General features: G+C 42.9%; 1 protein-coding gene across 2 annotated transcripts in view; it reads left to right on the forward strand.

The window, feature by feature from the left end:
- EFEMP1 (EGF-like fibulin extracellular matrix protein 1) overlaps positions 1-27,311 on the forward strand; it is a 45,196-nt gene that overhangs the window by 7,801 nt on the left and 10,084 nt on the right. For both annotated transcript variants that reach the window (XM_088160768.1, XM_014895121.2), the window contains exon 5: positions 25,073-25,195. In XM_088160768.1, coding sequence (XP_088016894.1) covers positions 25,073-25,195 — 123 coding nt within the window. The remainder of the gene's footprint in view (positions 1-25,072; positions 25,196-27,311) is intronic.

Consider the following 27,311-nt stretch of genomic DNA (forward strand, 5'->3'; position numbering starts at 1 on the left):
GGGGGAGCAGTTCATGATGTTTTCCATAGAAAAGTCCCTTTATATGATATATATTTACATGTGTCAGGGATGTGCAGCTGCCATACAAAGGACATTAAAGTTGTGTGAGTGCAGGTGCACTTGGCTGCCCTCAGCAGAGCCTGGCTGTGCTCTGCCAGGAGCCTCCTCCCTGGCATTTTGGCTGGGGCACTGCAGCTCCTAATGAGCTCCACTCGCTTTGCTTTGATTCCTGAGCTCCTGGAACAGTGCAGCCACATCCAGCCCAGCTGAAACTCAACCTGAAATGCACCCCCAGGGGTGCCATTAATGTGCCACAACCACTAACGAGCACTCAGCCTTCAGGGCCAGACTCCAGGGAGCCTCAGAAGAGCATGGACTGAGATTTTGGAGCCTCTGCACCAAATCTGCTCCTATGGGATCAACCCATTTTCTGATACAGACATAGCCTAAAATACAGCTGTAGATGTTCCTTAGTCATAGAAATGTTTTTGAGAGCTTTCTGTAAGATATTGTATAACTACCATCCCAAGTTTTCCCCCTTCCTGTAAGTAAGGAGTGCTTTTAAAAATGCTTCAGGGCTACTTGTAAAAGAGCCTGAGGTGTGACAGGTTTAGGTCCAGAGTTGTTCCTCTCAGGGCAAGACTATGCAGTGACAGTAGAAGGGGGAATGGGTTTAAATTGAAAGAGAGTAGGTTTAGATTAGGTATTAGGAAAAAATTCCTTACTGAGGTGGTGGTGGTGGTAAGGCCCTGGCACAGGGTGCCCAGAGAAGCTGTGGCTGCCCCTGGATCCCTTGGAAGTGTCCAAGGCCAGGTTGGACAGGGCTTGGAGCAATCTGGGATCGTGGGAGGTGTCCCTGCCCACGGCAGGGATGGAACGATGGGGTCCCTCCCAACCCAAACAATTTTATGATTCTGTGAACAGCACTAGGCCTGTTGAGTTTGAGGACAGGGTGAGGACAGAGCCAATGGCAGAAAAAATAAGGCCTGGTTATGTGGTTTAGGATGGCAGCAGCTCAAAGTGCTCCCTCAGGCCATGTGTTTGTGCAGCACTCCAGCAAGTGGGGAACACTTGTTGCCAGCTGTAGCCACCCTGAGAGACTGACCTGGTTCCATGTGCCACTTCAATACTCATTACTGGGACAAGCCACAGGAATTCTGCAGAGGATCCACAGAAGGACACAAGCTGACACTTGCACAGCTCTTTGTTCATAGCTTCCAATTAACTCCTTGTACATTTGGATACAGCATGCAGAGATCATCTTTCATCCAGAACCAACTGTTCAAGATGTTAATCTGTGAAACTGCTGCATTCTGCTGCAAAGCAGCATCTCTTTAGTGGCCCTGAGGGTCCAGAGGGGCGTTCACAAAAACCCATCTTGTTTTGAGGGCCTGGTTTTGGGCATTTTTGAAATCTGGCCACTCTGAATCATCTTCCCATCTGTGCTATTTGCACAGCTGTGGGTGTCAAGTCAAGACCTTGGAGAGATATTCTCTGTTCTGTCTGACCATTTTACTGTGAACATCCATCACAAGCATAAATACTAGCAGCTGCTTTCCTTTCCTGAGTTAGTTGCTGCTTTCCCATTGTCCTGACCCCTGCAGGAATACTCTCAGTGTGTTGCAGCTAAAGATTCCTCCCATTTGCTCATCGTGCTAAGCGTGCTAGAGGCAAGCAAGCTTCCCCGAGTTGTATTTACCTTAGCTTCCTGAATTGGGATTATGCAGGCAAGCACTGGGCTTCAAGTTTAAGTAAACTCATTAGCAGTTCTCATGGCTTCTTGCAGCAGAAGAATGGGATCACACAGTAGTCACCTAGCTGTCATCCTCGTGGCTGCATTTGTTGATTTTAAAGCCTGTTGCCTTAGTAGCTCGGAGGAGGCTCATGTTTTGACAGACAAAACACAGCAAATGGATTCAGAAGGCACATGGCCTGAAGAAAGTCCAAACTCCAGCCATCTGTCCTCCTTCAGAATTCCTCTCTCTAAGCCGGAGGTCTTTTCCACAATGCAATCAGGAATAACACCAGATAGCAAAGGGGAAGAATGTGCTTATGCCTGATCCCGACTTGGCATCCCAGAGTACTTGGCACCCCATTAAACAGCTCAGAGCACTTCTTTCTCCCTTCAAGGAATTCCCTGTACCTGTTGCAGACACTCAGATCTGAGCATCCTACAAGTCAGGAAAAAGCCCCAGCGGGAGTGAGGGCTGTCACCTGCTGCACTCAGCAGCACCAGAGGGCACGAAAAGGACTTGGGACAGCAAGGCCTGTGCTCCCTGTGCCAAAACCTGCCCTCCAAGGAATCTATTCCACAGCGACACAGGCACTTCCCCCCGCAGTGCCAAGGCAGCTGCTTTGAGCACCTCTCAGGTAATTTTATAGTGACACTGGAGTGTTCTCATTGTGCTTGCTCGGAGCAGTTGTTTCCTCCCAGTCCCCTGCACTGTCACTCTTCATCCTCCTGAGAAAGACTCTGTGCTCTTCCTCTCCCCAACTTTTTGCTCAGGACGATTTTCTCTCAACCACCATTTTTTCCCTCCATTTTCAAACCTGATTCCTACTTCAGATTAGTTAGTGTATAAAGGAAATGCTCAAACCTGTGTTTTATTTTCACTCTTGTAATCTGGGTTACTGAGTCACCTTTGCTAGAACGATTCTAGAGGATCTCAGCATTGCAGACACATTTTTCAAAGGTCCAAAATTTTGCTGAGCATCTCCAGCAATGGGACACAAATTTAGGAAGCTGGAAAACTTGTTCAAGAGCTGAAATTTGAAACTTATTTTCCTCATTTTATTCTCTTTCCAAGCCATATCTCCCTTGCCATGCTGGCCAGGGAAGATGATAGCTGCTGTTTGTGTGTGCCAAAACAGCCCTACAGGAAGAGCAAAGCTTCCTGCAAAGGCAGCAGAGGCCTGTTGGATTCCTCCCTGCACCACCCAGGGATGCCTGTGCTCCTGTCCTGTGCCAGGGAACCCCATCTGCTGCCCCCCAGCCAAGCACACCAGTCTCCAGCACTGTGGGAATTCATTCAGGGTGGTGTTCAGGCTTGCTGGTTTGCCATTTTCCTACTGTCAAAGACAAGAAGGGAGGGTTACAGGACTCCCTTCTAGTGAGATGTCTTAGGTCTGGTAGAAACCATAAGGAGAGTGTCATTTTTGAGTTCACCTACCAAGTTGCATCTTCAACATTCCAAATTTTTTTGTGGTGTAGTCAGCTCCTCTTGTGCAGCACTTTGTTATAGCAGCCCCTTTGTGCTGTGTCTCTGTTAACTGGGATTAATGTAAGATGAGCTTGATCACCCCCTCTCATTACAATTATATTCCTTTTTCCCTCTCTGTGATGCTTTTTGAGCTACTTTTTCTGGGCTATCATCATTTATGCATGGTCTAGAATAAGTCACACCAAATTTAAGCCTCCTTTGGGCTGAAAGGTTCTTATCAAAGAGAATTATGGCACATACCTGTCAAAGTTTAGATGCTTTTATCCACAAAGTTGGAAGATCTGAACTGGGCTTCTAAGATCTCTGTATGACAAGAGTAAATGGAATAGGTAATCAGACATAGAAAGCTCATAAGTATGAAATTTCACAAATAACTATTTGTTTCACCTTTGATTTGCTAAGTTTTCTTTTTATAGCAGCCAGAAAGCAACAGTTCTGGAGAGAAAATTATTTGCCATAATTCAGCAGACAGCAAAATATAACCTGGAAAAAAAAACTATACTAAATACACAAGAATGCTGTTTGTACCCTCTTTCATCTACCTTTTAACTTTACTAAAAATACAAGAGGGATTTGCAAATTACAGAGCTCTGAAGCATTTTAGCACACACATAGTTATTATAAAATACCTTTAATGCTCATTCACATTCGTGTCTCATTTGTTCATCTGAAATCATCTTAAAGGTTGGTCCTGTTGTAAGCAGAGAAATGTCTGATTTTTGTTAGGTATAATTATATGATCAAAGCTCAAAAAAAGTGACTAAGAAAATATTTGTTACACACACTTTTATAAGCTACAGTGCTGAGAAAAAGTTCCTGAGGTTCAGAAAGGAATTAGACCTTTTCTGGCAAAATATATCCTAAGCTCTTAATTAAGCATTTTTAAAATTAGCTATTTAGTAGCCTCTTGTCTGTTGCTGTTACTGAATGGCTTAAATAAATAACTTTAAAGGAAAATTCTTCAGGGGAATGACAAAGGACTTTGTGTGTGAAGGGATGTTTACTTTGGGAAATTCCAAATCTGGCTTTTTTAACTCCTGATTTTTAAAATCCATGCCTTTGAGTGGACATAATAATTAATTAAGCCTGTTTTGATGAGCTCTCAGAAGGAGAAGTCATTGCTGAGCCTTCCTTTACAAGCTGAACTGAACGTGAAGGGAACTCCTGGTCTGGTGCATGAGCTGGTGTGAGATGATTTAAGCAAATCTCACCCTGCACTTGAGCACGTTCAGCCTGTGCCTGCACAGATGTTCCATGGAGATTGCTGAGCACAAGCAGAGCTTGTTCCAGGGCTTTTATGTGCATGAGCCTGCACAGATGGGTGGCATTCCTGTGAGCAGGTAACTGGGCAGAACGTGTGCAATCAAACCAATCCTACTATCAGATGGAACACAAACTCTGACAAGGCAGATTGCTCTGCAAAACTGGGCCTTACACCAAGAGTTAAGTTTGGGTTTCAATTTCAATTAAAATTCACCAGAGTGAAAGAAATACAAGGAGGGGGAGAAAAAAAGGCATCTTATGGGATATAAACTCCCATTATTTCAGAAAGCAGTGATTTGGACAATCAGTTCCTGAATATCTTGAAGCATTATAAATTTAGCACGAAATCATTTATCAATATTGTAACAGCTGCCCGTTGTCAGAAGTACTTAGAATTGGGAAATGCAAGGACTTTTGACAGGTAACAATGTTCTGTGTGGTTTTAAAGAGGTTGCCAATAAGGTAACATTTAATAGCAGTCTTGCACAGAGCAAAGGAATCAACCACGGCAAAGTGACCAGAAATTTAAGCGTGAATTCAGCTGACATGACCTACCTTATAAAAATAAAAACCAGGAGAAACAATCTCTCTCTTGTCTAAACTTACTCTGGGGTGAATTTTGAGTATCTAGGATACAGAGTAGCTGGAATTAAATACACTTTTAGAAGCAACAAATACTTGCTTGTAGTTTTTAAAGCACTTTCTTCATAAGTGAGTTTGTTCTTAAGGGACTTTCTTATCAGGAGCCAGTTCTCCACAGAACTCTGAGCTGATAAAAGTGACCTGGGTAAAACAAGGACTTGAGTGTCATGCCTAGAGTGAGTTAAAAGCAGGAATATAGGAATATTTCACAGGGCAGTGAGCACAGAATCACATCAGAAATAAGCAGTGCTTTGGAGCAACCCCTGCTCTGCCCCTGTGGGCTGTGGATGACACCTGACTTCATTCCTCCCAGAAGTTGTTGGAGACTAAATCAGGAAAGAGTGCAGAATCCAAAAGTCATTCCCGCTTCCCAAGGGGAAAGAAAAAACGTGTTCTTCTCTGACATCATCCTGCCTGTATGTACTCTGCATCCAGACCTTCCTCAGCCTTATCTGGCTTCACTTGAAGCATCAAGACAGATTTTCTTTTCCCACTCTCTCCTTAAGTGTTACTGGATTAGAAAATAATTTGAGGATGGTTGCAATACCCAAAGATATTGCTGACATTTCCAGCATTTTTCCCCTGGAACACAAAGCACTGTACAAGCAGATAAAAATGACAGACTTAATACCACTGAGCACCTTTTGGGTTTCTGGTGTTTGCAGGAGCAGAACTTTACAGCTTGAATTAACCTGAGGTGGAAGAGAGTTAGAACCACACTCCTGATAGCATTTGTGCAGGAAAAGTTGGGTGCAGGGAAAAAAAACTACCTATTTTCCCCATTGTAAACAGTGACCATTATTTAAACAATCCAGAAACTGTATTCACAGATTTTAATCTATTAATCAGCATGTGAAGAAGGATGATTTCAGGGAGGGAAAAATTTTTCTCTGTGTGTTCCAAGACAAAGTATTCCTCTGTTAGAAACTGTGGCTCTCTATGCCTATAAAAAGGAAAATTCTCCGTTTCTAGACAAGACATTTTTATGAAAAGGTTGCTTCGTTATGTATTTAAATCAAAACATTCTCTCCATTCTGGTTACACTCAGAGTTCAGTATCCACTGCGAGGAGAATCTCCTCCTTACTATGTATGCAGATTTACAAGGCTCCAGGCACCTTTGAAATAAATTGAAAGCACAGCCATGTAATAGAGCCAAACCCCAAAACCAGCCAAGGAGATCCACCCAGCAACACCCTCGAACACCCTCAGCTCTTCCCCTCAGCTCAGCTTCAGAGCGCTGGTCTTGATCTTGTCTCTGCTTTCTCCACCCTCCTAAAAGCTTCCTGGGGGATTCCCCAGCTCCAGAGCAGTGCAGGGACTGTTTGGGATGCAGGAATAGTTCACTTGCTTGGTTTCCTTCCCTCTCAAGCAGATCAGGAGCAAGGCAGCTGTTTGCACAGCCTGGGACAGGGGGATATTGAAAAACAGGAGCAGCAGGAGAAAGCAGCAGCTTGGGGATGAAGAGAGGTTTTAACAGCAGATAAAAGTGTAGCAAAACCATACAGAAATAATCAAGGCAGGTTTGTAGCTGCTTTTTCCCAATTTGAAATTTAGAGTTTGAGTGCTTGTAATGGTGGAAGGTGGCAAGGTTGGAGAAGCCCCCAAAAGGAAATGCTTCCCAAAACCTCTGCCATGGGATAGGAGTGAGGCCAACAGTTTAGGAGCTTGGTCAAACAAAGGTCTGCACATTTCATACAGCGAGAGCAGAAGTTAAAAAGCAGCAACTTTTGAAAAGGTTAACAAATCTAGTTTATGCTTAGGGCAATCCTCAATTCATAACAAATGTCAGGATGGGGTGGATTGTTGCAGAACAGATTGAGGATGTCTGTACTTTCCTGAGGTATCTCCCAGTGCCCAATTTGAGAAAGCAGAGTCTCCGTGTTTCCCATCTTTTTGGATTTGGTGGCTGTTACCTGTGGGATGAGCACAAAGCTAATTCCCCAAAGCTCTGGTTAATCAGATGTTCAGTCCCATAATGGAACCACTCCAGGCCCTACAGGCTGCAGAAGGTTGATCCTCTTTTAGGAGAGCACAGGCCAGTGTAGTCTGTTAAAAAATTAAAACCATTAGGAAATTCAGACAAAAGTTTCTGTAATTCTGACAAAGTGGTGTGTAAATAATCTGATTGTTAGCTGTCAAATGCAATTTCTATATCAAAAAGAAATCAGGTATTGATATTAGAACACTGTCATCATAGGAATCAGGGCTTGTTTCTGTGGGGCAGAGAATGCAGCACTGAAATTCAGTGACACTGAGTACTGGCACAGCTTCCAGGGGCCCTCCAAGGCCCCATTCTCCTGGATAATATGTGCATGGAGAAGGAACTGTCCTGCTCTAAACTGCCTCGTGGGGCACAACTTCCCTACCTTTAGGGTTGGACTCGATGATCCCTTTCAACTCGGGATATTCTGTGATGTGTGACTTAACCAGCACATCACACCCCACAATTGCTGTGTTCAGTGGTGCATTTGGGACAAAAGCAGCAGCAGGAGCAGCTTGTATCATTCCTTGCATTTGATTCTTCGTTTTCGTATCTGTCACGTCCAAGCCAGCCAAAAAGCGGCCTCAGCACATTCTGGCTGGTGGAGGCTGAGGGAGCCCCGGGGGCTCCATTCACATGCCTCAAGTGTGACCAAGCAGGGGCTGAGGAGCCACTGCACAGCCTGGTCCTCAGGGTGGGGTCCCACTCCTGCTGCAGCCCCTGGAAGCAAAGCATTAACGAGACCAAAGGGACCAGCTGGGATTTTCACATCCTCAGCGGCCATCGGGGGGTTCAGCCAGCAAGAGCAACCCCAAGTGTGTCAGAACAGGACAAAGAGCGAGAAGGCAGCGCAGAGCAAGGAAGGGTTTGAAATTTGGCTGTAACACCGAGAGCAGGACAGCCGTGGGAGCTGCCTGGATGGAGCCCATCCCCGCGGAATGCACCAGCACACACGCACTCGCCTTTACAGCCCAGAGTTCCAGAGCTGCCTCTGTCACACAAAGCCAGCTTCAAGACAGCATTACTGTCCCTTTGGGATGCACTTGGGATGGGCTGCACAGACAGCAGCCCTTAAAAACTGCAGTGATAATATGCAGGTTTTTCCATCCCTATCATTTGTCCTTAATTTGAAAAATTAAATGCTTATGTCCCATTGTTAACTATTCTTAGCACTAATTTCACAATTTAGCCCAGTGGTGACCAACTGGTTTCCTTACAGTTCTTCTCTTTAATTCACAGCTGGGCTGAATTTATTTAGTTTGGTGCTTAGGTTGCATTAAAAAAAGAAGCTGTGTGGCAGTCTCCATTTGTTTTAATCAGAAACCTCACTGCACTCAATTCCTGCCTAAAGAACCCTATAAAAAGCCAGAGGAAAGAAAGGTAGTAGAGCTCTCCATTCTAGTTTATAGCTTAGAGTACATTTACAGCAGCTGAGAATAACTCAGGTGAGGAGGGGCCTTGGGAGGTCTCCAGCCCAACATCCTGCTCAGCTCTGAGATCAGACCTGGGAGATTTATCCACTCAGGGCTTGAAAAACCCCAGGGAAGGAGAAATTTTTTCTGGGCACCTGCTCCACACCTTCACTGCCCTAATGGTGAAAAAGGTTTTCCCTATACCCAGAATCTGTCCTAACGATTCACCCTGGGTTGACACAGACAAAAGAGATGTGCTAAAAATGCAGGCTTGGGGGGAAAACAGGTTTGTTTTCTTACAAATGTGCAGGTGAGGAAGTGTTCTCCATGAGAGGAGGTAACAATTCAGAGCAGCCCTAGGTTTGAATGAAAACATTTTCCTGATGAGCAGCCTGGCTGAATGTCATTCCCAATCTCTGCAGCTTTTTCATTTCCAGTAAAAAACAACAAGAAAAATTTAATACTAGCAATATGTATCCACAAACAAGGAAAGAAGTGGAGTTTCACTGATCCATGATTGTGCTTACTTGAACTCTGAATAACTGCAGATATGTTCATAATTAGTGCCCACCAAGCTTCTCAAAGTACCAAGAGAACATCAAGACTGATTTTAACAAACAAAACCACTGCTTGTAATTTGAAGTGTCATATTAAGACACCTTCAGGTGCATTCCAGCATTTAAAGCACACACTTAGATCCCAGGATTTTCCCTGACACCTTTGCACGTGCCTCAGTTTACAGCACTGCTCACTGCTGGCCTCAATCAGCCCTTCACCTTGTTGCTAGGAACTTTTATTTTAAAACCCCTCAGTACAAAACTTGCCAGAGCAAGCCTGCAATACCAGGCACAGGCTGATCCTACTCATGGGTGGGTAGGAAATGCTTGAGAGTATCAGAGGGAGTAGCCTTGATCTGGAGGAATTGCCTGTTTACTCAGCTTGCACTTGCATTGCTGGGACAGTTTTCAGATCCCACTGCTGAATATCCCAGCTTGTCTCATAATGCTGCCCCTTTTAGATACCCTTCAATTCTTGTTTCTCTTTAATTCCTTACTCTCCCTTCCTCTTTTCTTTACTTAAACTCTTGGCAGTGAGGGCCAAAACCTGACTGGAAACAGCAGTTCACACTGTGCTCCTGGATAAATTACTGTACAATTAGCAACGTCACTTTCAAAATGTTAATGAAATAAAGCTGCTCCTTTAGGAAACCAGATACTTTACAGCTGATGATTTATGGTGACTCCAAACAGGACTGTGAATTTGCAGTGCCAGATGAGGCCATGCTGTCACTTTTACTCACTAAATACTTCGTGCCACTTCTCTAGGAAATGAGGCCTGGCTTGGTTACAAGAACCATCTCCTCAGTATCTTCTCTGTAAAATCTTGTCCCTCCTGGAAGTTGAATTTCCAACTTGTTGATGATCTGCAAACCAGATCCATTGTGTCCCTTCTGAGGAGCAGATGGATGCAGGGGCTGCTCTGGGACAGAATGACACGTAACTGTGCATCCACTGAGATCTTTCCAGGAACCTCTCAGATTCTTTTTCTGGCTCAAGGGGCCTTGCTCTCCACCACTGGACATTTTGGGCAAGCACATGTACATGCAATAAGTGTGAAGCCTTGTGAGGGTAAATAAAAATTCCTGCACAAATAAGGGGAATCATAAATCAAGCCCAAGAATTTGAAGGCAATATGAAGAATTAACCTATTTGCTGAACCTTCTGTAGATAAGCGGTCATTGTTCTTTGTTTTGAAAAGATTTTTGTTTTTAATATGTATTTAGCCTTACTTATCTATTATAGTTTGCTTCCTTTTTATTTTCCTTTCATTGAAAACAGGACCTAACTCTTGAAAAATTGTTTGGACTTGATCCTAAAACACACTGAATACTTCCCTGTCCAGAAAATAACAGGGTACTAGAACCTTCATGACTTGGATGTCATTTGTCAGAGGTGTTTTTGAACCTCTGAAATCCCTTCAGAAGACCCTGTGGTTATTTAGCTGAGATGTTATTTCTTTTCTTTTGTGCTGATTTTTTTTTGCTTGTCCATGAAACCTCCAAGGCAAACTAACAGTCTGTTAGATTCTAAATAAATTTAGATACAGATCTCACTACAGAGGATGTTCAATTAACTGCTAAAAACCAATCTTGTCATTAGCCTTCCACTGGCGTTTTGCATATTTATTGGTAGCATCTGATTAATTAAACCCAGCCTCTAAATGAAGGCATTTGGTTAAATCCTATCTATGAATGTTTTCAAGCTACTGAAGCCCACGTGTTTCCAGTGTGCTAAAAAACTTCCCCTCCTCTTCAGTAGTCCCTGTCTGGGAACCTTGTATCTTGAAAAAGCTTTTTTTCCTTAAAAGAAAAAAAATCTCTCCAACCCACAACTTTCATTACCTGGTTCTTGCTGTCCTCTGAACTTCCCCTCTCTCTCCTCTCTGTTTGCTGCTTGAACATTTGGTTCAGGGTTTGGAGCAGCACAACGAGGGATTCCTTCTCCACAGCCAGAGCTTCTGAAACTCAAGAGCACAGAGAAATCCAGGTTAGGTCTCCGAAATTTACACAATGAATTTGAGGTTGATTAGCTTAGGAGAAGGCTTAATGTAGCACACATTGGTTTGGGTTATTCTAGATAATAACTATAATTGCATGGATAATAGGATTAGTAAATGACTTTAAAAAATTAAAACACTTTAGCTTTAGAATTTTAAGTGATTCCCCCCTTTATCCTACAGGTAAGAAATGAATGTGCTAGTAGATAGTTATTCTTTCTTCACTATAAATAAACCATCTTCCTACTACTCAGCTACATCTCTCCTTGCTTCACCTTTTCATTCTATTCTTTGCTCTTGGCATTAATTACTTGGATATAATTAGCCTCCCCTAGATTCATCTTCTGCCAGTTCACCTCTTGCTTCATCAGTGCCTGGAAGACAGAACTTCCATGAGGAAAGAGCCACCAGTCAATTCTGTTTTCATCCAGAGCTCAATGAGGATGACGTGGACTTGCCCTGACCTGCTCCCCTGCAAAGCCAAGTGGACAATCAATGCACTGCAATTAAATCCATCTGGAAGGCACTTGAGGCAGCAAGAGAACCCCGAGTGTGATGGACAGCTTTTTCCAATAGCTTTGATGAAAGTCTCAATTGAGAAATCTCTTCTCCCATCCTGCAAGAATTTATGAGCAGAATTTCTTTTGACCAGCCACCATTGGCCTGTGTTCAGCAGCATCTGAGGCCCTCATGTTTCCCTGTGGATCCTGCCCAGCCATTAACCTCTGCAGTGGATTTGAATCACACATTCATGGCTGTCTGCTTAAAGCTCCAGGCAGTGCCAAACAACGTACTGACAATGTCCTGGGCGTCCCTCAGATGTGCCAGGATGCAGACAGACATCCCTGGCACTTGGCTCATACATTCCTTTTGCAAGAGCATAAAGATCTGGGATGTCATGCCTTTTAAAGAGGAGATGCAACACACAGAGAACCAAGCAAAGAACCTTTGGAGGGGGAAAAAACAAGGATGAAAAAAGTCCTCGATGCTTTTTCAGGAAGGATGGCTACAACAAAGACAGAGAAGGATTTTTTCCAATTTATTTTTTTGCATTAGGGAGTAGATTTACATCAGATATTAGGAAAAAAATTCTTGGCTGTGAGGGTGGGGAGGCCCTGGCATAGATTGCCTAGAGAAGTTGTGTCTGCCCCATTCCTGGAAATGTTCCAGGCCAGGTTGCACAGGGCTTGGAGCAATCTGGGATAGTGGAAAGTGTCTCTGCCCATGACACAGGGCTGGAATTGGATGAGCTTTAAGACTCCTTCCAACCCCAGCCATTCTATGATTCTAAAGCTTCCCACTCATCCTTCTTCCTGGGGCCAGAAGCAAGAGAAACATCTCAAGCCACAAAGTATTAAAAACTTGTCCAGTGAATCTGTCAGGGCCTGTTCCTTCCCTTCCCCCCAGTAGCTGCAAAGCCAATTCCTTTTATTCCTGCTGTTCTCCAGAGGCAAAAAGCTCGGTTTGGACAGGCATCAGTGCTAATGATTGTCCTACAGATCTCCTCCCTGTGTCCTGGGCTCTGTGCTGCCGGAGCTTTCCAGCCCCTGACAGTGATCCAGGACTCTCCTGAGCTGGAGCAATGGCCCAGACCAATGTTCCCTCCTTGGAGGGCTCCATTTCTCCCTGTCCTTGGCTCACGGAGCATCAACACGTTCTGGGGAGCGCCCGCACTTGGTCACGACCACAAATGGCTTCAAAAGCAACAATTTTCTTTAATTTGGTTCTGAAGTGCTCTTTCAGGAATTTCATCAACTCGCAGGCAGTAGCAGGGATTGTTGGAGGAGCTGCTTCCCCTCTCACGACCACCTTGCAAAAGCTGACTTTCTCAGCGGGCTGTGTCCTGGTTGTCCCCCTGTGCTCCCTTACCTGTGCTCTGTCCATTTGAAGACCATCTGCAGACTAGCACAGGGCTGTATCTATTGTAGAGTGTTTTTATTGGCAGCTGGTGTATACTACCATGCACCCACGTGAACAAAATTACAGAGCCCGCACAACTTTTGTACAGAATTCCTTTGGCCACGCTTTCTCTGTGGGTTTCATTTGGCAGAAGTGATATCAAGCAGAAGTCTTTCCCTCAGCTTCTGATGTAAACTAAAATACACCTTATAAATAGAAAACACAGGCATTAGGAGCAGTGCCTTTGGGCAATCAGCCACCTTTGGGCTATGGGAAAAATTCAGTTAGATATGATTCATAAATATAATGAATAGGGTGCCATAAACTCGCCTTGCTCTTCACAAACAAAGGCACATTCTCTGCCTTGAAAAATTAGAAGGGCAGAACCCAGAGGAACAGGGAAAGAAAAACAGGAGAAGAGTGGGAGATTTAAGGGGGAGAAGGAAAAATGGGGGCTTCAGTTGTCAGTGGAAAGTATAATTTTGAAGCCCACCAAACAATGTGTGGAGCAAAACTCCACTGCAGCCCTGCATGCCCCGCTCCTGCTGAGCTGCAGCTTTGCAGCACTCACCGTGTAAGACATTTCAAAAAGCAGCCAGTTTGTTCTTCAGGCTCTGGTTTAGCTGAAGGCTCCTATTGATTACAGCTGGAGCTGGATCAAGCTGGAGCTGCCTGTGTTCTGCTGGCAGCCTCTGGTTTGTAAATACCTTTCATCTCATCCAGCAGTGATGATGATGTGCTGGGATGATGTGGCAGCAATTATTTATCTGCTGCACTGGGTTTTCTCCTCCACGCTTGCCAAGAGCCCTAAAGTCAGGCCATAGAGAGGGATGCTGACATCTTTACATTTCCATTAAATCTTCCTGCTTCTTCTGAAGGAACTCTAACAGCTCTATTGTCATTTCAGCAATCATTTCTTTCCTCACTCTCACACTGATAGATTTGGAGGCACAGGATCTATTCCACCAGATTTGGTGAGTTTCAACTTGTCACAAATAACCTTGGTGGCTGATAGCACTCCCCAAAGGAAACCCCCTCCAAGCCTCCCTTTTCCCAGGTTTCTGAGCATCCTGCCTCTATCCAAAGATGAGGCAGGAAAAGCAGGCCTTGGTTACCCTCTGAATGGATTTACACACTTGCTTAATACCATGTAAATACTGACAAATAAAGCATGGATCTCGTCAAACTTAAGAACTTAGCAAATAAGGAGCATTAGAAACAGCAACTAGAGCTGAAGTATCTACTGCCAAGTCAGTGAGAGATCCCACGTCCTGCCTGGCAATCACTCTAAATACATCCTTTCTCCCACTTCATGTGACCTTTCCAGGTCAGCAATGTTGTGTGTTAGTTTAATATTTTAAAACTGGAACTTTACTGGTATTTGGCCTACTTTTTGCTATTTATTTTCTAAACAAATGGTAGCCACTCCCTTCTCAGACTAACCTTTTAAGCTTCGCCAGGAGCCTGTGAAGATCACAAGGTATTTAAAAAAAGAAGAAGAAAAAAATCACATGCTCAGGCAAACAAAGCAGGTTGCTGCACTTCCCCCTCCCGCCAGCCCTGCAGCTGGATGTTCAGGATGCTTCAGGAGTTCTCCACTTACTCTAGGAAACACTGCTGAAATCTCATTTTCAGTGAAAAGTGCCAGGATTATGGTAGCACAGCATCTATTCTGAGGCAAACCCGTGTAACTTCCCAGCCAAACACCAGGGGGAAAGAAAAAAAAAAAAAAAAAGAAGAAGAAAGAAAGGAGCAAAGCTTTCCCAATTGCTACTTCTACTTGATTGCTTAAAGGCAGCTGGGAAGGCAGATCCTCAGCCTGAGAGCAGAGCACATCCCGATTTTAAGGCAAAGGAAATTTGGAAGAAAAAATAGCTCTCTCTTCCCAAGGAAACTTCTGGTTTTTAGAATGTTCGTTTTTATTTATTACTGACTCATTGAAAGAACAAAGTATTTTTTGGTGTCTTTTTTTTTTCTTTTTTGTTCCCAAACATAGAAAAAAAAAAATGTGGCTAAACCCCAGAAAAATCTTAGAGCGGGGCCAAAAATAATAATAATTTTCAGTTTTCAGAATTTTTTTGTCAGGTTTTTGAAAGAACAACAAATACTTCTCAAGCACTGCTCTAACTTCCAAACTTCAGTGGACTGCACACCCTCAGATTATTTCAGTTACCCCTCTCATCCATCTCCCCTGTTCCACAACCTCCCCTGGGCTCCTGTCTGGCTTTTCCCATGTTAATTTTCCTTCCTTCATTAGTGCCCAGACTGCTTTTTTAAAATTTTATTTTACCTTTAAAAGATTGGTTTCTTTTCCCCTGGTGCCTCTGCCTCCCTTTTGATCCTGCCTGGCTTCACCTCTTGTCTCTATTCTCCTGCAAACAAAGAATTTTTAAAACTTCCAACGCAATTTCAAGCCCTCTTCATGTGAAGAATTACATGGAAAATTGAATTTTCCACTTAAGTTCTAAGGAGGAGACAGTTAATAAGAATTCTTAGGGCAAAACAGACAAACAAAAATTTGTCAGATCCAGTTGCTGATGATTTTGCAGGATCAGAACTGTCTAACTCTGCTTGGTTTTGGCATAATCAAATTTTTATTGCCACAGAAACCTTAACTTCTGCACATCCTCTCACTAAGCTTGAACTGTGCAACCTGAACATTGTGTTTTTCTATCCCAGCTCTTCCAGTCCCCTCCCATCCCTAGAGTATATTTTGGACTAAATCAACTGATGTGTCTTTTTTTAAGTACTATTTCCATCATTTGCTTTTATTCTTCTATCATTCAAAAGTGGTAGAAGGAGTGAAAGTGAGAATTTCTTTTAACCATTTCTATTTCACAGCCCAGTACCTGCAAATAACACTTTAAATACATTTTAGATCCATTTCTTCAAAACAAGGCATCTGTGGGTACCTCCAGCCACACGCTAAAAGTATCCCATAACCACACAGGGAAAATTCACAACTAAATAATGCCTTCAAAGGCATTTCTGAAGCTGGAACAGCATCAGGAATCTGCTTATTTACGTGGGGAGCTGTGGAGATTGCAGCATGTTGGTACTGCCAACAGATAGGATGATTAGTGCTAAAAACAATATCATCATTTAGATAAGCCCTCTCCTTCAGAGAGCTGCTATTGAACTCGGCTTGAACTTCAATGTTCTCAGCCTGGAAACTGGAATTCCTAAAAAGGCTCATTCAGCCTGCAGAAGCTGAAGGGGAATGAGGTGGCATGGATAAAACTGGTCCCATATCAGATATTCCAAGTCACTTGTCCTACAAGTGAGGTTCCTTCCAAAAAGGTCCCTTGTTTCTTGTGTCAGCTCTGATCAGCTGCACATCCACTACCAAAAACCCCCAAAACCAGGTTCCTGTCCCTCTGACTGGGACTAAACCAGTGGAAGACATGCCAGCATACAAGATAAGCAACATTTTTTTGCAGGAGCTGCTTTCTGAGCTGTCTCAGAATGAAAGTTGATTTTTGAAGTGTGCCCTGAACTCACTTTTTGGGTAGATATTTATATTTTCCTTTGCAGGGATCCAGCAGCTGCCAGTGCAAGTGCTGTGAAAAGGCTTGCAAAGCTTTAATGAGCTTCAGCTTCCAAATTAAAAACCACAGCGAGCTTTCAGGCCTTGATTTCCCCAATATTGCAGGTTGTAGCAGTGATATTTTGTTCAGTCAAGCCTAGCTAAAGGAAAATGCTTATGAGGTTTCCAAGGAGAGAAATAAACAAAATGGAAATGAAGAGGGAACTTGGAACTTTTAAGTGTACATAATTAAGAAAAAAATACATCCTTCAGATAATTCTGGAAAGTATTAGGAGATATTCATAATTCATAAGCAGTTGTTTGGTTTTCTTTCAAGCAAGGGGGCAGCTTTACATCAAACACTGACTAGCTTTTCCATTAACTTAAGTAAACAAACCAGTATGCTTCAAGTAAAAAAAAAAAAAAAAAAGGATGTTCACTTAACTTTTTTAATAACTGTGTGAATTAGAAATAAGAACAAGACATTTACTTTCAAATAGGAAATTAGTTTGCACGCTATTTCTTCATATTAAAAATACTTTGGAACACTCACAAAAACAATGTTAAGCTGAATTTATGGAGATGTTCCATATCAGTTTTGAAGATGATATGCCAGATGTCGGGGAGAACTCTTTCATCTGCAATAATGGAATAGTTTAATCCACCCTTGTTGTTTTTGAGCACAGTCCAAGTGTATTGGTCATCATGGGTGGGTGATCCTCACTTGGGCAGGCATGAACCAAAAAGCACAAGTTGTTAGACCTCTAGCATAAAATCACAAGAAAGCAACAGCAGGAAATACTCTACTGAAAGTAAAAATAAGCTATTGCAAAATGCAAATCAAAAAGTTTACCATTATGACAACTCGTGCTTTGAAGCACTCAGAGACTCACAGATACATTACTCTGAATTAGTGGATGGTAATGACTCCATTTATGGCTCCAGAAAAGTAAAGCCAATCATACAAATTTTAAATGGATCTAGAGCCATCAAAAGCATGGAATACTTTCCTTTTTGATAAGTGGGAAGACTAATAGTTAAGGGGAATTAAAGTGCTCTTCCCTTTGAGAAACTTTAAACATGAGTTCACATTATTGTCCATGTTGTTGATTTAATGATACACATTGAAGTAAGTGAATAGAAAATCCTCTGGGGAATAGTTTGTGGCCTTGTATCAGACTAACATATCAGCCATACCACTCCCACTTGCAGTGATCGTTTTAATTCCTGTGTTACCTGACCAATGGTTTATGTGTCACATTCATTTAATTCGCTGTGGCTGGATAACGAGGTGTATCCATCTAATTCCACAGGATCTTGGAATTAGGAGCCATTACCTGTGCAAGGCACCTCCCAGAGTGCTTGGCGTGTGCTGGAGAGGGAAGCAGCCTCTCACAGGGAGGGAAAGAGCAGGAGGAAGGAAGAAATGCATTTTCAAATGCATCACTTTGAAGCTTCATTCATTTTTTTCTCCCTTCTCAGCTGCCTGCTGCTCACAAGCATGTGGGAGATGTTCTAGTGCTGAAAGCTGTGGTCACTCCTTTATTGAGCTGTTCTGTGGGATAAGTCAATTTGCTTTGGACATACCAGAGACAATAGATAATTGTGACAGAAAACTGCAGGGCAGGCTCACTTACAACAGCTTGTTAGCTCTGCTCTGTTAATAGAAAGATGCTTTTCCTGTACCTTCCTATTCCTGGAATCACCGTGCTTGGGTAACTTGCCCAAATCCACAAAGGTTGCTCACACTTTTGCAGTCCAAATACAAATTTCAATTTGCATTCAATTCTCTTTTTGCACCTTTACCACATCAATACTTCGCTTTGCTTCTCTTGTGTTCTGCCATGACATCCAGGAGCAGTAAAGAGATGAATCCACAAGGAACTTGCTTTGCTGCACTCTCAAACTGGAGAGGGGAAACATTTCAGCACACCAAAGGAGTCGTGCCGTTTTTCAGGAAAATCTCATTAATTTAAACATTCTACCTCACTTATTTGCTTAAATGTAGGTCTTGGCTCTCACATCTCTTTTTCCTGTGCAAACAAGTATTTGTGCAGGTTACTTCGCTCAACTGTGAAAACTTGTTACCAGGGCAATCAGGCCAGTGTACCTCACATGAAAGGGCAAAGGAAAATTTAAAAGGGAAAAGCCAGCAAAAAAGGGGGAGGTTTTGGGCTGCTGCAGGGCTGGGCAGAATTAGAGAGGGTCCCTCATGACACCACTGGATAGGGACAGGACGTGGAGAGAAGGTCTCTGCATTAGCAGGTTTTGCCACCCCAGGAATGGGAAATTTCTCCAGATATTTCATCTCCTGCTGCCTCCTGCCCTGATGTTATGTAAGAGATTTTGTGCTGGGCTCTGCCACCACAAAGCACAACCTCCCAACGCCAATGAGTTAAAAGTTGTCTGGGCGTCCAGCCCAGATGAATAACATCGCAAATGTTGAAGGAAGTAGCAAGGGAAATAGAAAAGCCTTTGACAGAAATTGTTGATAGCTTGCTAAGGCTGGGGAGGGAACCAGGGAATTTGGAGGTTGCTAATGTTGTTCCTATGTGTAAGAAAGGATCAGGGAGGATCCAGGAAACGACATAGCAGTGAGCTTGGCTTCAGTTGCAAGAACAATATAAGAAACATAAATAAGGGGCAGAATACTTAATTTGGTCAAATAAAATAAGCCCACGCTCATGGATGAACGACAGAGGTGTAATTTCTCCATGTATGTTATCTTCAGGTGGTTCTTTCTGAAAGGGGCCAGTATGAAACATCTTGCAGACAGAATAAAAGTTAATGAAGTGGGCAGAAAGGAGAAGTTTTGACAGAACCCTGAGGTTAAGTAAATTGTCAGTGATGCTGCAGCCCCGTGCAGATCACTGTGTGTCTGATATCAGACTGTCTGGTGCCATTGCTGACGTGGGAGCTGATGTTTGCTCTTCAGATGAATCCATTAGAAAAATAGACCAAGTCACTTTCTGGCCTCACTCACACCGAGAACTCAAAAAATTTAAACCCATTAAGTAAAATATTCATGGTTTACATTCAAAACAAATTGAGAACAGGTTCGCTGCGGTCCATGACAAGTGCAACACTGGCATTGCTGGGACAATCATGGATCTGGATTCCTGTGAACCATTCAGCTGCTCCACCAGTGCTCCTCAGTGGGGACAGAAATAAGAATTTCAATCCCCTAAAATATTTTAAGAGCCTTCTTTTTTATGTGGTGGAATATTAAGATTGCTATGAACCAGGATAGAGAACAGCAACCTGGAAGCATTTTGTTTGGACAGAGGAGGGTGTTCACAGAGAGCAAGAAGATGCTGCAATATATTGCAATATTTTGAGAGCCAGTGAGCAGCAGGAAGCTGAACACTTCAGTCACAGGAGCAAGACACACTTGAGTTAGTTAAGAAAACATTTCTCCAGCTCTGAGCACAACATACAGGTATGTGCAGGAAAGGAGGAGAAAAGCTTCAAGCTGCTTAAAAGAGATGAAGGTGGATGTGGATAGCATTTTTTTTCTCTCAAAGTCCAAAGCCCTGGTGCAGTGCATCTCCTGGTTTTATGTGCTGCTTCTAACGATACAAAGCAAATTGCAGAGATTAAGCTGTTGCATAAGTGAGCGAGCAGCATGAGTCAGGGGGTTTGGGAAAAGTGAGTCACAGCGGGAAGGGAACGGAGCCAGGCTTGTAGCTCAGAAAGAGAGACTAGCAAGAAAATGTTAAGGATCTAGATAAGAACCTGAGAGAATGGAGTGCAGGAGAGAAGCAGAAAAACTACCTCTAAAAGAGGGAGCCATACACGAGGGTTAGGGAAAGTTATAGCTAAAAAGCAGGTCAGGCAAAATTTTTGTACACAACTGCTGCTTGAAATACAGAGCAGGCTGCCAAAGTCAGCAGTGGAGGGACAGAATTGTGTAAATCACTTCAAGAGGCAGCACGGGCACATTTTTGGAAAATGAGGGAATCACTGGGTATAGCCATTAGTGAGGCTTGTGGAATTAAAACTATGAAATGCAAGTTGATTTATATTTTGAAGGAATACAGGAGCAAGCTCTGCTGCCCTCCATGGTTCCCACACTATGGCTGTAGCACCCTGCAAACCTCAGACATTCGCCTGTGCAACTCAGAGCATTCTCTTAACTTGCAGAGAGTTATGGATGGCAAAGTCTTCCAAAAGGAGCTTTCTAGAACAGCCCTGGAAATTGCTGCAAAAGCCAGTGTTTACATCAGGGTGAGTCACTGGGGTCTCAAGGCCCTATTTACCACAGTTGAGGACTTCCATCCACATTTCTGGAAGAGCAGTGGAGCTCACATGTCATTTAACTGAGACATGGTGTCCTTAATTTTTGTGGTTTTGCCCCACTTTTCCTTAGCCACTGACCTTGACTTGAATTTAAGGATTTTATACAGCAGCACCACCCAAGCCATTCTGGGCACAGCAAGGTTTGACCAAGCACAAGCCTGCAGGGAAAACAGAGTGAGATTAAAGACTCTGTCATGTCATGATGCTCAATGGATCTGAACTCAAAGTGTTCAGAGAACCTGAATTCTGTGCTTTGCAAACCCTCCACTTCAGAACTGTCACATCCTTTCAGGGCACTATTCTGGCTGCAACACTTAGAAGCAGACAGAAATTAAAGTACTCAATCTGAACCCATTTTGCAAATATTTTTTCTAACCGAAGTACAAACAAATCCTTTGCTAAGTTTGATTTTGAGTGGCCTACTGAAAGACTACATAATTACCTGAGTTCAGTTATTACAATGATCAAGACACTGAAGGTAACCCAGCTCCATTTTCAAATAGGCTTGATCTGCAGAAGGATTGTTAGGGACACCCAGACCATTTCAAAGTCATTTTCTACCCACACAGGATGTAGTTGTCCAGGAATAAAAATCTGAACAACATCATTGATCAGACTCAGAGACACAGAGTTTAAGAACTAATCTATATTTCACAGGTTGCATGAATCAATAATCAAACACCATTCAGGTTTTTTTAACTACCTCATACAAACTTACAGCCCTTGCTTATGTGTAGTGAACAGCACAAGCTTTAAAAATATTAGCTGAGATTAGAAAATATGAAGAAAAAAAAGCAAGAGCAGATCACTCTCATTACTAGTTACTGGTGCAATTTTTATGGCTTACCTGGACAAACAAATGCTTGTACAATATCTAGAAATGAAATTTCAACAAAGCTGATGAGGAGTGATTTGGGAGTGTTTTCTTATCAGGCAAGATATTTGCTTAAGGCAGAAGCCTCAGCTATGGAACGAGCTGCTGAAACAGTTCTGGAGATGAACTTTATCATGATGACACTAAATTTGGAAAAGAGGATGCAGAGGCAAGATGCTCAAGAATGAGCTTGTAAAAGCCCCTTATTTTCTTTCTAGATCTGTTTCTTATACTGCACTCATCACTGTGGTATCTTGAGTGCTTTCCAGTAGTGCATTAAGCAACATGACAAACATCTGTCACATGTTTGTTCTCTCACCCTCTCCCCAGAGGGACAAGTGTGTGCAGTGGAGAGCCTTGTTTTAATTTTTTTAATTATTATAAATACACATGCACGTAACACATTATTAAACATTCATGCTGGAGAGGAAAGGTCAGATAAATTTATCTTGCTCTCAGGATCAGAGCTGGTCAACTCTGTGATGTTCCTGTATCACACCCTTGCCCCAGATTGCCGGGGCTTCTCAGAGACCAAATCATGGCCATGGGTGCTTGCATCAGGCAGAAACCAAAAGTTTGCATTCCCAATGCCTCATTTGCTGTTCACACTTCAGCCCAGGGATTGTGTCAAGAAACATCAAATGGAATGAGGTGGTAGAAGTTGGGGAAGAATATGTGCTTTGTATAACTCCCATCTCATTCCCATATTTGATACAGACTAAAAGCAGGATTTGATGTAACCTCGAAATCATTGTCAGGTCAGAGGGCACTGTGAGAGTTATGGGACATCTAGGAATCTCACAGATTGGGGAAGTCTGATTTCAACTGGAAAAATAAGTCCTTATAATAGTGGAATGAAGACCTGAGAGTGAATTATTTCCCTGCAGGGGGGACATAACTGGGAAAACAGTCTGGAAACTTGAGTTTGTTCAGAACTACCCAGTCAAGAGCCACAAATACAGAGTGGGAATCCCAAATCAATGCCCAGTCCCCAGTGTGGGATGGTGCCATTTCCCATGGGCAGAGAAGTCGCTGGGCAGTGGTAAATGAATAACTCTGCCTCTGTGACCTCAGGGAGAAATGGAGCTGCTCTGCCATGTGCCAAGGAAACTCCAATGCTGCTCTTGCTTCCTTCCAATGACTCCCACACCTCTGCTCCTCCAGTAACTCTGGACAGTTAGGAAATAGGCTATTTCTGTAATGGACAGTGATCTGGGTCACACTGAGAGCCAAGAGCTGGAGCCTCCTCTCTGGCCTCTGGCTGATGCTGCAGCATCACTGCTAACTCCCCCAGTGCTCCTTCCCATCCCCAATCCAACACACTGCACGTTTGGCACTGCTTTCAGCACAGAAATCTTCTCTCCCTTGCTCACCCCTGTATCAGTCACAACAGCAGGACACATCTGTAACTACTGCAACACTGGAGATGCCAGCACTGAAACCTTTCCGGGTGCCTGCTGATCTCCTCCCACCTTATTTCCCTCAAACACAACCTTTGGGCCACCAGCCTTGCTCTGCCAGCACTGATCTCCCTGCACAGCTGGGAGCAGACCCACTCCAAGCATGGCAGCCTTACCACCCTTCCCTAGGGAAGGCAGGAGCTGCTCTCCTGCCCACCTTTCAAAAACCCACATCTCAGCCAGAACATCAAAACTCTCCAAGGGTTTCCAGATGGGGAGGCAGTGAGCAGGCAGTAATTGGGAATAATTGTTTTTCTGTCCAGCTGAACTTACCATCAGAACAGCCAAAGACCATGAGAGCATAAGTAAATCCATGAATCATTTTAGCTGGAGTAGCTTAGTATTCAATGCATTTTAAGTAATCCATCTGAAAAGGCAACTCAGGTTTACTCATATATGAAGCTCCTAAAGATCAAATAAGCTTTCTTTGTTCTGGTACAGTCTGCAACAAAAAGGATTGGAATTGTACAAGTATTTTATTTCCAGCTTCTGTAGGAACCAGGACTACAAAGCTCCCAAGGTCCCTGCAAAGACTTGCCTTCAGCTGCCCCATGTTGGGGTGGCAGGGGGCAGCCAGCTGTAGTCCCCAAAAGTCTTCACACCTGGCAATGTGCTTGGCAGTGCCAGGACACACCAGAGTGAGCTCAGCAAATCCTGCACCAGCACAGCAGCCTCAGCCCCAACGCTGTGCAGAAATGCAAAGAGCAGCCTCACATAAAAGGCCTTCAGCTTCCTTGCTGAATGAAGGGAAGATGTATGTAAAATATTTGGACTTTTGGGGAAAGGGTAAACGTTGAGAATTAATTCAAACTGTTGATGGTTTATTTTTTATTGAATCTTGTGGTCGAAATAGTTTTCATTTGTTATGAGAAAGAATCCATCATTTTTTCCAAAGCACCACCCAGAATCTGCCACTGGTGATGTTCTAACATCCCCAGTGCCTATACAAATAGAGAGGTCAGCTGAGATTTGTAAACTAGAGATCATAAGTTTTAAGGAATTTGTTTATTCAGCCTAGAGTCTCTAAATTGTGTACGATGCCAAAATTAAAAAGTCATCTCACTGTACTGTGTCATGTTACAATAAAAGGCTCTCCAACGTTTTGGATGTTCAGATGAGAAAGCAAATTGTAATTCATTTGTCAGCACATGCAGTTTAATTATAATTAAGTACCTCCAGCAGTCATAATGAGCAGGCAGAATGAAAATGCTGTTTTTATACTTGTATAAACCTGCACTGAGTGCAAACTAAAAGCTGCCTGAATTACTCTGAAAACTATCGGGCTAGAACTTGCAGTTTTAGCTGTACTGTGCTAATACAAACATACATAAACTGCTTCCAGAGACTTGAACAGATTGACTGAATTAGGGGAATTTTCACGGGGATGACAAGAGGCAGATCTCCTCCTGATGAGAAGGCCACCACATACCAAGTTCTGAGTCCCTGTCCAAAGCATGGAGCACAGGAACCATGAAGAAATCAGCAGAGTCCTTTTAGTACCAGCAAAACAACAGATTTCTAACTCCTCTCCTTCCTGAGAAAGAGCTGAACTACATTTGCTGAAGTTTTCTGGAGTAATTCAGCATGAAACATCCAACCAGCGTGGGAAAAAAACCAAAGCAAAACAGAACAGGCAAATTATTCAAAAACGATGAAGCTACAAAAAGTTTACAGAAAATTCTTGACTGACAAGTACAAAATATTAATGGTATTTGACAAACAAATGTTTAAAATAATCATATCTGAAAATATCTACGAGAATTCAAACATGACCAGATTTCTGATAGCTGCAAGTGTTGAGAGGACATCTTGGGAGTGCATTTGAACTTTTCTGCCTGCACTTATGGGTAGCTTGAAGACGTGTAAAGCATTTCCACAGGCTAAATACTTCGAGTACATTTAATGACTAATATTACACTTGTTTTCTTTTTTATAAAGACATAGATGAATGTGCAACTGGAACCCACAATTGTAGAGCTGACCAAGTGTGTGTCAATTTGAGAGGGTCCTTCAGCTGCCAGTGCCCTCCAGGCTACCAGAAGCGAGGGGAGCAGTGTGTTGGTGAGTGTTGCTTTCCCTTCCGTGGTTTTCCTTCCTTATCTACAGTTGGTCACAAAGCAGATGGGCACGTGTGGTGTGAACCGGCTGTCTCCCTTTGGAATGCAGTGGAATAGTCATTTACCACAGCAGTTAATCACTAAAACATGGGATGAGGACTATTCTAAAGATAATCAACACTCGGAGTTCACAAGCTGAGTTCTGTTAATAGTTCCCATTGTGTGATTGTTTGTGTTGGGGCATTGCCCGGTGTCCCAGACATTGCCACGATGGCAGCAGAGCACATCTTTCCCCTGAGATCCAACTCCAGGCCCGTGGGACACAGCATTCCCTCCCCCAGCCCTGCTCCAGGACTCAGCTTTATGAGCACAAATGAAAGAGATGGAAACTCTGAATGCAGGTACAGGAGAGCTGCAGCCTCCCAGACCCACCAGGCTTTATTCTCCGTGCCAGGATAAGCTGCTGGCACCTTTGGGAGCCATGCAAGCACAGCATGGAATTAAATCCAAGTGCAGGGCAAACATCTCTCCTATCCCGTCCTCAGGTGGGGACACCATGCCAGAGTGCCATCACCCTGTTCCTTCACAGCCTGCATTTCACACCTCTCTAATCACCATTTCAATGGATAAATTGCTTCTAGAGGCACTCCAGCCTTAAGCCTATTGGGTTTGTCAGATAATAAAAACAGCCATGAAGGAAGAGAGTCACATCTACACATCAGGAGCTGATATTCAGGACAGCCTCTCTGAGACACTGCACTGGTTTTATGCAGCATAGGAGAAAAGGGATTTTTCCTCAAGAGACCTCGAGGTTTTCCTCTTTCAGGCATCCTGCATTTCAAAGTGTATAAGAATTCTACAATTTTTATTCTTAATCTCTTCAGAAAGCCTTGCTTAAAGCCACAGGTAAAAAACTGAGGAGATTTTAGTACACAGCTAGAATAACTTCAATTTCTGGGCATAGCTCTTTCTCTCTTCAGGATTTCATTCAAAGGCTGTAGAAATAAACCCAAAAATTCTTATTCTTTCTTAAGAGATGTAGATTAGGCCCTGAACTGTCAGGTTGGTGTAAACACAGGTTAGCTGATTTTTCTCAGTTCCCTGTGCAGGAATAGGATGACTAATTTGGAATGCAGGTAGAGGAATAGTTTTGGAAGGTCAAGGATTTATTTTTTTAATATCTGGGGTTTATTTGAATCGTTTATATAGCAGGTAAATGATATTACTGCCATGCAGCAGCACTTCTGATATCAAGAACCATAGTCCTAAATGAAAGTCTCACTGGAAACAGAACTGAGAAGAAATGAGAATCATAGACCCTTATACCTAAATGTGAACACATTTATGCATCTAAATCTATCCATGGAGATGTCTGCAAAGGGAAATTTCCCTTCTCCTATTTAGGTCAAAACCAAGAATAACACCTGTGTTACATATTACACACTGACCTAAATTACAAGTACATCCCAACAGTTAGTACTGTCAGCATTTCAGAATAAAGCCTGTCTTTGGGGATTTTATAACAGCTTAGCCAGAAAATATTCTTGGGGCCAGATCTTGATAGAGGTTCTCCATATGGGAGGAAATGTTTCTCAAATTTGAAAGAAATTTTTCCAGACTATTTTGGCTTGAAGGTAGAGGGAGAAAAAAGGCACATTTTTAACAATTGGTTGATTTTAACTGAAATTCACTAACAATTTCTGACTTTCTTTCTAATTTTTTTTAATTTGCCTGTTCACATATTGCCAAATGAATTTTTTTCTGAAATGCATGACTGCAGAGAGAATTAATTGTTTTCCAGCATCATTTCAAACAGATTTGGCCCAATTGATGAGCTGAATCTCAGCCCTTAGATCTGCCCAGAGCTGATGTGCCTAATCCCATAAGGAAAATTCCCACTGAATAAGAGCCAGATCCTGAAAGCATTTATGTGTATAAATGTACCAAAGCATTGCTCATATGGATAATCCTATTTTTTAAAAGTTACTTATAAGAGCTTAGTCCTGTAAAAGTCAAGGATGGAAATCTACTGTGCCTCCTTAATTTATTCCATTTCCACTTCCAAATTTCTCTCTGCAACAAGAATTACAGTGACAATTGCTACTGTATGGATAGCCAGG

Source organism: Sturnus vulgaris, chromosome 3, assembly GCF_052056855.1.
Source record: "Sturnus vulgaris isolate bStuVul1 chromosome 3, bStuVul1.hap1, whole genome shotgun sequence".
In the NCBI taxonomy this organism is placed as follows: Eukaryota; Metazoa; Chordata; class Aves; order Passeriformes; family Sturnidae; genus Sturnus; species Sturnus vulgaris.